Here is a 13923-nt window from a genome sequence, read left to right on the forward strand (position 1 = left end):
GATTAGGAGTGTTGTTTATTAAAAGGACAAAGAACAATCGCTTAAAAAATGGTACTAGGACAACTATTTTAGCATTTCCATATGCTAAAACAATAAAGTAGTACTGTTAACCTCACACCATATACAAAAATTAACTCAAAATGGATCACATTTAAAATATGAGCTAAAACCTTGAAACTATTAGAATAAATAAAACAGGATAAATCTTCATTACCTTGGATTAGATGATGCAGTTTCAGAAAGGACTCCAAAAGCACAAACAACAAAAGCAAAAATAGGTAAATTGGATTTCATAAAAATTGAAAACTTGTACCAAATGATGTTATCAAGACAGTAAGAAAACAACTTGCAGCATGGGAGAACATATTTAAAAATCAGTTATCTTATAAGCATTTAATATACAAATATATAGGAATTCCTATAGTTCAATAACTCTTATTACAAAATGGGCAAAGCTCTTGAAAGACATTTCCCCATTAGAAGATACGCATATGGCCAGTAATACACAACAAGATACTCAACACCATTAATCATTAGAGAAATACAAGTTAAAACTACGTTGGAGGTAATTCTTCAAACTTACTATGATAACTAATCAGAAATGTGGAAAACAACAAGTGTTGGTGGGGATTTGGAGAAACTGGAACTGTTGCTGATGAAAACATTAAATGGTGTAGTTGGAAAACAGTTTGGAGATTCTAGAACGCTAAGTAGAGAGTTGTTGCGTGACCTAGCAGGTGCCCTGGTCTGAATGTATCCAAAAGAATTAAAAACAGAAACTCAGTCACTTGTACACCAGTATTCATAGCAGCATTATTTGTAGTAGTCCAAAGGTGTAAGCAGCCCACATGTGTATCAACAGATGAATGGGTAAACAGAAGGTGGTATATACATATAATGGAATACTCAACCTTAAAATGGCAGGAAATTCTATTGTAGAAAGAATGTAGATTAGAGGTTACCAGGGGTTGAGGGGAATAGGGAATGAGTAGTTACTGTTTAATGGGGACAGATTTTTATTCTGGGGCATGAAAAAGCTTTGGAAATGGGTAGTGGTGATGGTTGCAACAATATTTTGAACATAATTGATGCCACTGAATTGTGAAGTGAAGAATGGTTAAAATAGTGGGTTTTATATGTTTTTACCACAAAAATTTTGAAGTTAATTAAGTGTGATGATTTTAAGAAATAGGTTTTATTAAGAGATGGGTTTTCCACTGGATGTGACGACCTGGTGAAAATCTTATAAGTACTCTGTGCAGGTTATAAAGCTGCATTTGGTAGAAATGAATTAACCTGCTTGTCCATGGGAACACAGCAGGTGGCAGTGTTAACTCCTTAGTGATGTAGTCATTTTCTCTGAATCATGCCTGAGAGCCAAGACAGTTAAAATTGGTAATATGTCATGCAAAGAAATAGTGTTCATTAGCCACCATAGTCTTGTAGATATGTTTCTCTCTGAGGTGGTTTAAAAGTGAAAAATAGGATCCAGGAAATGATGAAGCTTACTTTTTTTTTTCCTGAAGCATTTTAAAGCAGTTCATCGTGTAATTTTACTTATAAACCCCTCCTTCTGGAGAGGGAAATGGCAACCCACTCCAGTATTCTTGCCTGGAGAATCCCACGGATGGAGGAGCCTGGTAGGCTACAGTCCATGGGGTCTCAAAGAGTTGGACACGACTGAGTGACTTCACTTTCACTTTCTGGTGATAATTTTACTATGGCATCAATCCTAGAAAGGATAAACATAATTTGTTTCCTCAAGGGAAGGGAAATAGAATATTGTTTTTTCCAGAAATTTTCAAGCATCTGGAAAAGCTGAATAAAATCATGCAGTGAATACCCATGTACTCACCACCTAGACTGTACCGTTGTTCCTAATTTTTCTCAGTCACATAACTTTTCCAGAGGTCAGCCAACTATATCCTGCTGGCTGTGAGTGTGTAAGTGTGCTCAGTTGTGTCTGACTCTGCACACATACAAAGAGTGTGTGTGTGTGTGCACTGTAAGCTCACCAGGCTCCTCTGTCCATGGAATTTTCCAGGCAAGAATACTGGATTGGATTGCCATTTCCTACTTGGGATCTTCCCGACCCAGGGGTCAAACCCATGTCTCTTGTGTCCCCTGCATTGGCAGATGGATTCTTTACCACCACACCACCTGGGAAGCAACCTGGATACTTGTATTATTAGAACACAACCAACACACATTTATTTAAGTATTATCTGTGGCTGCTTTTGAACTAGAATGGCATATGAGTGTTGAAATACGTATGCTCATTAGCTTAAAATATTTACTCTCTGGCCCTTTAAGGAAGTTTGCTGATCCCAATCTATCCATCAGTTTATCCAATATCAATTTACTTGTATTTTATTTTTGCTGCATTTCAAAGTAACTTGCAGACATCAGTCTATTTTACTCCCAAGCATGCATATCATTAATAGAGTTCAGTATTTGTGATTCCTATTTTCCTTTGGTGGCAAAATATGGGTTTAATGACATGCACAGATCTTAGATGTATCATTTTAAGAGTTCTGGCAAATATATAACTTTGTAACCCAAACTTCTGGCTGTGTAGAACATCATCATCACCTTTGAAATTCCAGCCCCTTCCCATCCCAGTCAGTCCCTGCTGCTACTTGCAGGCAGCCAAGGCCCTGATTGTTTTTTCTGCCATTTCCTGCCATAGACTGTTTTTTCCTGCCCTAGAACTTAATGTAAATGAAATCTTAGTTTGTTGGTGGAGGTGGAAGTTTTTTGAAGCTGAAAATTCTAAAATTCTAAATGCTGTTTCTCATATGGATTATTTTATATGGGCTGCTGAATGGTATAGTCAGAAGTTTCCTAAATAGCCTTCTCATAGGTATACCAGAAGTAAGTCTTAATGAGTTTCATAGTGACCTTAATTAAAAGCCCAGAGTACAAATTTAAAATGTGTGAATGCAATTAATTTAGTCCAAGTATACAGTGGCTGAGGCACCAGTTGACAGCGTGTCCCTGAACCCAGTATTTATTTTTCATGCAGTATCACCAGGACTGCCAGCAATGGCACTACTTGGGAGCAAGCTGAAAGTGCAGGTTCTGGGAACACCTCTGATGTGGTACAGTTAGAACCACTTGGTATGGGATGGGCAATAGGTGTTTTTAACAAGCACACAGTGGGACTTTTGGTTTTGTTTTGTCCTTGTTTTTCACTTTTTGTGGTGGAACATTTAAAACATAGTCAAAAGTAGAATATGATAAAGACTGCCACCATATGCCCATTACCCAGCTCCATCAGTTACCAACATTTTGCCAGTCCTGTTGCATCTGGAACTGTTATTTTCCCCTGAAGTACTTGTAGACATCATGTCATTTAACCTGGAAATACATCAGTCAGTATCTCTAATTGATGGTGATTTTATTTTTAATTGATCCATTCTGCCATTCTCCCTTCTAATAACAATAAAAATTATTTTTTTGTTAGTATCTTGTATCCAGTCTGTATTTAAATTTCCTCCTCAATGATTTTGGTGATTTTTTTCATTTCAGGATCATACATCACATGTATGAATAAATCTTAAATGTATCAAAGCTTAGGATCACTGCCTTAGGTATTCCTCCTTCAAATTTACTTTGCTCAGCGTCTGTTTGGGAAAGGTCTGCAGTGTTGGCCTTTCCAGAAAAGTCAGGAAAGTGCTTGGCCAACCTCTGATTCTGAAAAATGTTGTTTCTTGGGGAGCCTGCAGGGAAGCATGTGAGCTACTAACTGAATGTTCTAGACCTCCAGCCAAAGGTAAAAGCAAGAAAAGTGAGGGAACTACCTCTGAGGCTATATAAAGTGGCTCTTTTGCAGCTAGATTCAAGTTGGACCTTTTTAGATGGAATTGTATATGAAGTCCGAGACAATTTGGCAAGAAGTAGGGGCCCTCAGTCAGATGATATTTTTAAGTAGCTTGAGGGTGTTAGATTGTAAGGTTGATTATTGGGTTGTTGGATTTTGATAGTATTGAAAGGATGTTTTGGCCACAGATCGCAGTAATGCCCAGATACTGACATGTCCATCATCAGTAATGGAACCGTTCTTACCAGAAAAAGTAAAAATTAGCTAAGAGGAATTCAGTTTCTCTTTATTTTTAGATTCAGTTCAGTTCAGTTCAGTCACTCAGTCCTGTCCGCCTCTTTGCGACCCCATGAATCGCAGCACGCCAGGCCTCCCTGTCCATCACCAACTCCCAGAGTTCAATCAGACTCACGTCCATCAAGTTAGTGATGCCATCCAGCCATCTCATCCTCTGTCGTCCCCTTTTCCTCCTGCCCCCAATCTGTCCCAGCGTCAGAGTCTTCCAGTGAGTCAGCTGTTTGCATCAGATGACCAAAGTACTGGAGCTTCAGCTTTAGCATCATTCCCTCCAAAGAAATCCCAGGGCTGACCTCCTTCAGAATGGACTGGTTGGATCTCCTTGCAGTCCAAGGGACTCTCAAGAGTCTTCTCCAACACCACCGTTCAAAAGCATCAATTCTTCAGTGCTCAGCTTTCTTCACAGTCCAACTTTCACATCCATACATGACCACAGGAAAAACCATATCCTTGACTAGACGGACCTTAGTGGGCAAAGTAATGTCTCTGCTTCTCAATATGCTCTCTAGGTTGGTCATGACTTTTCTTCCAAGGAGTAAGCGTCTTTTAATTTCATGGCTGCAGTCACCATCTGCAATGATGGTGCAAAAAATAAAGTCTGACACTGTTTCCACTGTTTCCCCATCTATTTCCCATGAAGTGATGGGACCAGATGCTATCATCTTAGTTTTCTGAATGTTGAGCTTGAAGCCAACTTTTTCACTCTCCACTTTCACTTTCATCAAGAGGCTTTTAGTTCCTCTTCACTTTCTGCCACAAGGGTGGTGTCATCTTCATATCTGAGGTTATTGATATTTCTCCCGGCAGTCTTGATTCCAGCTTGTGCTTCTTCCAGCCCAGCAATTCTCATGATGTACTCTGCATATAAGTTAAATAAGCAGGGTGACAATGTACAGCCTTGACACACTCCTTTTCCTATTTGGAACCAGTCTGTTCCATGTCCAGTTCTAACTGTTGCTTCCTGACCTGCATACAGGTTTCTCAAGAGGCAGGTCAGGTGGTCTGGTATTCCCATCTCTTTCAGAATTTTCCACAGTTTATTGTGATCCACATAGTCAAAAGCTTTGGCATAGTCAATAATGCCAGAAATAGATGTTTTTCTGGAAGTCTCTTGCTTTTCCCATGATCCAGCAGATGTTGGCAATTTGATCTGTTTCCTCTGCCTTTTCTAAAACCAGCTTGAACATCTGGAAGTTCACGGTTCACGTATTGCTGAAGCCTGGCTTGGAGAATTTTGAGCATTACTTTACTAGCGTGTGAGATGAGTGCAATTGTGCGGTAGTTTGAGCATTCTTTGGCGTTGCCTTTCTTTGGGATTGGAATGAAAACTGACCTTTTCCAGTACCAAATACTCCTACAAGGGGCTTTCTTGCCAGAACACAACTTAAAGGCCTTTGGTGGCTTATATCTATTCTGAAGCCCAGGTTTGGTCTTCCCAACTGGCTGAGCAGATTAATGAGGAGGTGAATGCTTTTACCAGCAGCATAGGGAAGAGTAACTTTGGCCACCTACCAGTGTCTTTAAGATGTGTTTCTGGTAGACAGCTTATAGTTAGAGCTTTCTGTTTAATCCAGGCTAAAAATCTCTTCCTTGTTGAGTATTGTGCTTTGTTCATTCACGTTTAATGCTATTGTTACAGTGGTTGGATTTACTGCTGTTACTATTTTTTTTTTTTTTCTGATTCTTTCATGTCTTAATTTATTCCTCTGTTCCTCTTTAACTGTTTTCTTTTATGTTAAATAAATACATGGTACCATTTTGATTCCTTTGATTTTTTTCCTTTACTTAAAAAAATTAAATTTCTTAAAAGTAAGAAAGTAAGTAGTTGCTTATAAATAAATAAATCAAGCAACAAATTCAGTCCTTGTTTGCCTAGAAACGTCTATATTTTAGATTCGTTTTTTGAAGGATAGTTTCACTGGATATAGAATTCTTGATTGACAGGTTTTCCCCCTCACTTCTTTGAATGTCATTCCATTGCCCTCCTGCCTCCATTGTTGCCAGTGAGATTACTTGTCTTGTTGTTGCACTTTCTGTGATGTTTGTTTTTCCCTTGCCGTTTTTGTTTTGACCTTCAGCAGTTTGACTATGATGTTTCTATGTGGGAATCTCTCTATACGTCCTACGTTTGGTTGAGTAATATTTATCCTATTTTGAGTTTGTCAGTTGAAATATTCATTGAATTTGGGAAGTTTAGGGTCATTATTTCTTCAAAATATTTTCTTTTCTCTTTCCTCTCCTGGCACTCACATTATATATATACACTAGTGTACTTGTTGTTGCCCCACAGGTCTCTGGAGGCTCTTTTAAAATCTTTTCTTTAAATTGAATGGTTTCTGTTGATTTATCTTCAAGTTCATTGATTTTTCTACCATTTCCAATCTTCTGTTGAGCCTTTCTCCTTTATTATTTGTATTTATTGAAATTTTGGGTTTATTATCTTGTCTCACAGTTGCCTTCATTTCTTGGTCAGCTGGGGGCACTCACTCAAAGACAGTTTCTGTTAACTTCCTTTTTTCTTTAGGGTGGGTTATACTTTCTTGTTTCTTGGAAAGTTTCACAATTTTTTGTTGAATAGTGACTTTTAGTTAGTACATTGTTCCAACTGGGTATTTTATTTTTTCCTTCTGAAAGTAGTCGTTGTGATGGGGTGCTTTTTGTCTTGTGTAAGGAACTGCCTGGTCTGAGTCTGGTTGCTGCCTTCCCCACAGTGTGCGGTTGCTGATGTCTCTGCCTAGTTGTTGTTTTCTTGTTTTTGGGTCACCTTTCCAGGAGTCACTCCTGTGTCTACGCAGTACTTTAAAAACATGTACCAAAGTTGAGGAGGGTGGGTAAAATATATTTGGAAAAACACTGACGGTTTTTGAAGCCAGACAGTGAAGACATGGGTTTGTTGTTATACATTCTCTTTTATTTGGTGTGTGTTTAGAAGTTTTCCTAATTAAAAAGTTGGGGGAAAGTAGGCACAAATTAACTATTCCCTTGGAACAGGAGCAAGATGGGAAGTAGAGCAGAACCACAGTGTGCAGTGGAAGTGTTTGGAGCAGTGATCGTGATCACGTATTTACTCTGCAGGGAATTTAGGAACGTATGTCTAGAAAACTGAAGAGAATCGACTCGAAATATTGCTAGGATCTTAAAGGGCCTTTTAAGATAGTGAGGTAGAAGGTATACATATATAAACATGAGGTAGAAGGAAGCCAGTGGCCAACTTCTGCAAAGGCAAGGTAAGCTGAAAATCATGGAGTAAAAGGGGCAAGCTACCTGGAAAAGCTCTTCATCAAAAAATGAGACCCAAACACATCATCAGACTTAGCTGAAAAATGTTTGATTTTGATTGAGGTTGAGGTTTGATTATGGGGATAGGAAGCTGGTTCCCTCAGGGACAGTTTGATGGGGATGAGGAAGGTTGTGGGGATGGGGGGGCGGCACAGGGAGCTCCTGAGACAGATCTGCAGCGAGCCTGCCTATGGAGCCTGGCAGGTGGTGGGCGGCAGCCTGAGCTGTGTGTCCCTGCTGTGTTGCAGTTGGGGCAGTGCCCGTCCTCTCCAAAGACTCCATGTCAGGGAAGAAGGGCCACCGCCTTGCCCAGGTGAAGACCCCGCACAACCCGTTAGACTCCACCTCCCCCATGACGAAGAAAGGAAAGCAGAGGGAGGTCCCCAAGGCCAAGAAGCCAACCCCGTTGAAGAAGGTGTGTAGCGTTTTGCTTGAAATCGGGCGCGAGTAAACTTGTAGGCTGCTGTATCCATTCTACTTCTTTCGACTCTTAGTTTTTAGATTTTTAACATTTACTCTCATTTGAACCTGCTTTTAATCAAGATGCAAGCATGATTCTCTGAAAGGTGATCCCTCGCTCTCCCTCATGGTGTGCAGAGCACCTCAGCTGCTGGAGGGGGAGGCCTTATTTATTTATTCATTTCATACATATTCATGTCCATACTTTGGAGTGACATGGACAGAAATCCAGAAATGGGGGGAGTCTGTTCTCCTTTACATTTTTTACCCTCATCTTAACCCCGAGGCATTGTGTCTGATGCTCTGATTTGGTAAATATTGGACACTTCCTGACACATGTCTTTGATTTAACTCTCAAAGCAGCCTGTGGGGTATGGTGAGTCTCAGATGGAGGAAGGCGTGCCTTGCCTGGGGTCAGATTGAGCTGCACAGTTGCATCAGAGCCCAGGTCTCATATGCGCTGCTCTGTTTCCCCAGGGGAGCCTGCTGTTCCTGGGCCACGGGTGAGAGGATTGGGCTGCTCACAGGGAGGGGGCAGGCGGCGGGGGAAGTAAGGGCACAAATAGGCACAGTGCCAGCCAGCTGAATGTGGGTGGCTTATTTCACAGAAGAGCTTATTTTCAGATGTGAGTGTTTAGGTGTTTCAGTCGTTTATTTAATTTTAAAGATTATTTTGAAAGAACGGCAAGAGAGAAAGCAGCAGCGTCTCCAAGAAAATGCTCTGAGCCCAGCTTTTCCCAGTGACGACGTGCAGGATGTGCAAGATGAAGAGAGCGGCGGTGATGACCAGCTCCTCAGGCCGCCTGACGTGTTAGGTATTGAGTTCCACTGGTTTGCTTCTTAAAGAATCCCTCGGCGGGAGTAACCATGTACACAGCCAATTGTCTGGCCTTTGCCCAGCCCTGGTCCCTGTGTGGTAAAGGCAAGTGGGCCTTGAGCTTTGGGAATGCAGACGTTTTTCAGTGTCCTAACTTGACAGTAAGAGGACCTCCCTGTGAACAAGTGGAGCTTCTGGTGCCTCTGCTTTTTGGGGCTGTGAGAGATAAAGGGGTGAAGCCCCTGAGCTTGATGTGTGTAATACTCAATGGTCCTTGCAGTTTGAAATGGCCATGAGAATTAACACCGTTAACTGCAAAGCTGCTTGCCCACAAGTGTGTGAGACATGGTGTCATTCCAAAAGAAATGGGTTAAGTAGCTTTTATTATCCTTTCAGAACAGTACACAGATCATACCCAGTTCAGAAGCAGAATGCCCCCCCAGTCCCCATGATTCTGGTCCAAGGCCTCACCCCTGTCTGCAGTTCACCCATGAGCTTTCAGGCTTCATTCCAGTGGAATCTTAGGTGTTATTCTGGCTGGCAGTATGTGGCCTGTAAAAGTAGTTCCTAATTGTCAGTGTGGCATAGCATTCAGGTGTACAAACATGCCAGGTGGCACGTGGGTGTTGTGTGAGTTTCCACATGGGCTCCGTTAGAAGCAGAGATGCTGTGGCAGCTTGGGGTGTATATAAGAAATGCGAGCACACCTCCTGCTGGAATTTCCCCCTGGTGCATCTCCAGCTGGAGTCCACTGCCATCCAGCCTAGAGGCCCCTGCCACACAGGCTACCCAGGGTTTTATGAGTTACACCCATGGGTGGCGGAGAGGCCAGCCGCTGAGCCCGGGTGCTCTGACGACGCTGTTGTGGAGGCACTGTCGCGTTTCCTGCCCCAAGCCCCTCAGTCTGTGCACTGAGCCCTGCAGGGGCCCTGCTGTAACTTCTTTCTCTGAAACTCCAGGGGAAATGAAAGAGTCTGTGTCCTGTGTTCCTGTGGCGGAGAGCAAGTCAGAGGAGCAGCCGGGAGCTGAGCCCCAGAAGGAGACGGAGGCCTGCCCCAAGATCCACAGCCGGCGGTTCCGGGAGTGAGTGAGCCAGGGCATTGGGCTCACTGCGGGACCTGGGGCGCTGTGCTCAGTCTGATCTTGGGCCTCGAGTTCTTTACCCGCCATGCTCAGCACAGTAAAGCTGGGCCATGGTGCTGTGTCCTCCTGGTGGAAGGTGGCTAGGACCTGGTCTTAACACATGCCAGGGCTACATAATCTGCTCACGACAGGTCTCTGTCCTCATTCCGTGATCCCAGAGGTGCCCTTGAAGCCACTTTTGTGATTGGGAACGGGTAGTAGGGTGACAGCTCATGATGTGATGTCCCTTTCTGTGTGTAATTTCTTAGGGTGCTCTGCCTCTTTCCCTCCCACTTTTCTTCAGGGTAGACTCTGTAGATGTTTGTCTTCACGAGGAGAGGTGCCCAGGAGTGGCTGCCCTGGGGATGTGGGGCCCAGAAGTCTTTGTCCCTTGTGGTTGGGGTTGAGGAGGATGCCTCTATCCATATCTTTTATAAAATTCTGTCGGTCAGAATCCTACCTTTTTGACTGGCATTACTCATCAAAAGCATGATTTCTTGAGAGGAGCCGAACTGCCCACACCTCCTCTGAGGCCTGCCGGGAGCAGCACGCTAGACTGTCACAGCCAGAGGAAAGGTGACCATGTCTAATGTTCCCTTCAGCTACTGCAGCCAAATGCTCAGTAAAGAAGTTGACGCCTGTGTTACGGACCTGCTGAAAGAGCTGGTGCGTTTCCAAGATCGTATGTACCAGAAAGATCCAGTGAAGGCTAAGGCCAAACGCCGACTTGTGTTGGGGCTGAGGGAAGTCCTCAAACATCTGAAGCTCAGAAAGTTGAAATGCATCATCATCTCTCCAAACTGTGAGAAGATACAGTCGAAAGGTAAGGGTACCGTGTGGTCCCTGGTGTGTGGCTCCTGCCGTTCATGCCCTCTGGCCCCCACAGCCCCATCAGCCACTTGGGGTTGGGGACCTTGGAAGTGCAGTTTGCTTCATTTTCTTTTAGTTGAGTTTTTTTAAATTTATTTTTAGTTGGAGGATAATTGCTTTACAGTTCTGTGTCACACATCAACATGAATCAGCCATAGGTATACGTATGTCCCCTTCCTCTTGAACCTCCTTCCCACCTCCCACCCCAAACCATCCCACCACTCTGGGTTGTCACAGGGCACCAGGTTGAGCTCCTTGCGTCATAGAACAAATCCCCACTGGTTGGCTGTTTTACATACTTGTTTCCAAGTTGGTTGGATCACCAAGTGATCACTCTGAGCAGCTGGGCCCCTGCGGTCTTCACACAAGGCTCAGGCTGGCCCACGCGGACCAGAGAGGGTGTGTCATCTCGTGCAGCAGGCCAGGTGCCATGCTGCTTGCCTCGGAGCTGGAGGGGTGGTCCCTCATATCGCAGAGATTTCGTGACTGGCAGCTAGGCAGTCCCTGCATTAAGCTTTTCTTCCATGTGTGACTAACTCGTCTGTTCACTTACTAAAGGTGTGGGTTTGTCCAAGCCCTTGGCCATCTTACTGATGCTGGAAGGTTGGTTCTCTTTTTTGGCATGTGATGTGCTAGGTGAGGTGACCAACAGACAGATGTCTGACATCTCCCTGGCCCTCAGCTGACCCACTTTGTATCCTCTTGGGGTGCTCAGCAGAGGGGCTGTTAGGAGCAGGATGCCATCACTCAGACACTGGTCTTCCATCTTAGTCTAAACATTCAGACTCCTCCTCTGGTCCCATTGCTCTCTCCCATGGTGTAGAATTCCACTTGGCTGGAACAGTGCTTTCAGGGAACCAGTCCAGATCCCAGCGCTGAGTCTTTCCGGTTGCTGTTTCCAGTCTGAACACTTGAGGTTTCCTGACTTGCTGCAGCATCCAGGGACCCTTGGGCAGCAGCTGGACCTGCTCATGGCCAGCCCCGTGAACTCATCCCCGTCCTAGCTGGAGGCAGTCCAGTCCCTGCCATTGGAAAGGGCTCTCAGGTTCGTCCCTTTGGTTGTACGCTGGCGGTGTCTCGACCACAATCCCATGGCAGACGCTGGGCTTTACATGAATCACCCCTCAAGCTCTCAGCCAGCTGCCTGCCTGCCCCCTTAAAGTAGTGGGTGCTTCAGGCACTCTGCAGCTCCTCGGGGGCCATTCTAGCTCTGTGCCTCCCATGCAGCTGTCATGCTGGGGATGTGTCTTCTGGTGGGCTGTGGTGGTTGTTGGCTCTCACATACTCCCTTGTCTTGGGGCGTGTGCATCCCCGCGTCAGTGGCTTATGAGGAGAAAATGGCGGGACATCTAGAAGATGGTGCTTGAAATCCAGTCTTTCCAATTTCTGACCTTTATTTCTTTTCTCCCTTCTCTCTGGAAGCTTGTGGGAACTCTCCTGTGCCCAGGGTTCTGGGGGGTGGGACGGCGTACAGGCAGTGTGCTCAGTCCTGGGACATGCTGTGGGGTTTGTGCTCTGACTCTCCCTCCTGTTGGTCCTCTCTCGGCTCCCCCAGAACTGTGTTGCCCGGATGCTGGGTTTCCTGCACTGTCATCCACCTGTTAGTTTTCTTCTTCTTTTCAGCTCTTCAGTTCTGTTTTCTGTAAGGATTCTTCAGTTATGCTTCTTAATCTTTCATTTCTGCTGTTATTTTTAATTTCTGGGAGCTGTTTTTATTGTTCTCCAAAGTTCCTGTGTTTGTAGCGGTTGCTTTGTGGATGCGTTTCCTCCCTGAGAATCATAGTGATGTGAGGGTCTCTTCCCCCTGCACAGCCTCCCTGCCGAGGTGGTTTGCTTTTTGAGCTCACGGTGGAGGTTTCTGCAGATGCCCAGGTCTCTTTGTCTGTTTGTCTTTAGCACCTGCTAAAGCTGACTAGGGACTTCCCTGGTGGCTGAGTGAATCCCTCTACCAGTGCCGAAGACTTGGGTTCAATCTCTGGGTCGGGAACATCCCCTAGAGTAGGAAATGGCAGCCCACTCCAGTATTCTTGCCTGGGGAATCCCATGGACAGAGGAGCCTGGCGGGCTGCAGTCTAGTGGGTCACAAAGAGATGGACTCAACAAGTGACCAAGCAACAACAAAGCTGACTAGAATTCTGGGGATGAGGCTAGCACTTAAAGGCTGTGAGCTGCCTTTGAGAGCAGTGGTTCTTGAACTGTAGTGAGTCACCTGGGAAGCTGATGGCTCTGTCACTTGCCTTGAATGACAGCCCCAAGACAAAAGCATTGAGTGAAGCAGGTCTGGACACCAGCTTGCTGTCACCTCATCTGGTCTCAAAATGAGCTTCTTAAAATTTGTCTCATTTTCTTCCTTGGTTAAGACAGCCAATAGATTGTGGTCATTTTAAAGGTAAAATTGAGTATTACGGCCTGGAATGATGTTGAAACACTAGTATTTGCTCAGAGTGGCATTTTGCCGAATCATTCTGAACTCAAACTTTAAATGGGAATTGTTGATCAGATATAGCATTTACTTGTTTTGTGTCGCTGTGAAACTTTGAGAAGCTGGCACTTGGAGATATTTTTCAGCTCTCATGAGTGAGGTTGGCAGGGAACAGGGCTGAGCAAAATCATTGAGACTTGGCTGCTGCATCAGGAAAAGTGGTGCACGCCTGCAGCATCCTCTCCCAGGGGGAGTCAGACAGGACAGGCTGAATTCCCCAAAACAAGATACAACGACAAAGTGTCATGTCATCTACCAGGGAAGCTCAATAGAGATAAGCACTCAGGATTTTTATTGGGGATGGTCACAAGGGCACCCTCTGCCAGGCAGGTCCCCACATTCTAGACTTGCAGAAGGAAAGCCAGTGTTTAGTGTAACCTGCATATGCATTTTGGGAACAGTAGTCACTCTTACCAGCTGGGTTCACAGGGGCACCCCCAAAGCCCAAGTTCAGGCACCAGCCAAGGGTCAGCCAAGTACGCTGGCCTTTTTTAGGAGAGCAGCCATCTGGCCAGTCTTGTTATAGCTCTTTTCTGCACACTGCTCAAATAGCCTCTCTGATCAGTTCCTGAGCTGGGGAGGACACAAAGCTGAGTCACCCTTGAGTGAGAGACCACGGAGCTGATGTTTAGGAGAGTCGTCAGTCTCCTGTTGGAAACATTTTGCTGTAAGGAACGCAGCCATCACCTAACCTCTGGTCCTGCCTCCGCCTTTTCCCCACCTGCCTAGGAGTAAATTTTCTCTGAAAAGTTCATATCCCCAGAAGTTGCTTCC

General features: G+C 44.7%; 1 protein-coding gene across 9 annotated transcripts in view; it reads left to right on the plus strand.

The window, feature by feature from the left end:
* SECISBP2 (SECIS binding protein 2) overlaps positions 1 to 13923 on the plus strand; it is a 37747-nt gene that overhangs the window by 18997 nt on the left and 4827 nt on the right. For all 9 annotated transcript variants that reach the window (XM_042242968.2, XM_042242969.2, XM_042242970.2 and 6 more), the window contains 4 exons: positions 7648 to 7814; positions 8526 to 8673; positions 9635 to 9758; positions 10400 to 10620. In XM_042242968.2, coding sequence (XP_042098902.1) covers positions 7648 to 7814; positions 8526 to 8673; positions 9635 to 9758; positions 10400 to 10620 — 660 coding nt within the window. The remainder of the gene's footprint in view (positions 1 to 7647; positions 7815 to 8525; positions 8674 to 9634; positions 9759 to 10399; positions 10621 to 13923) is intronic.

This window comes from Ovis aries, chromosome 2 (genome assembly GCF_016772045.2).
Source record: "Ovis aries strain OAR_USU_Benz2616 breed Rambouillet chromosome 2, ARS-UI_Ramb_v3.0, whole genome shotgun sequence".
Taxonomy (NCBI): domain Eukaryota; kingdom Metazoa; phylum Chordata; class Mammalia; order Artiodactyla; family Bovidae; genus Ovis; species Ovis aries.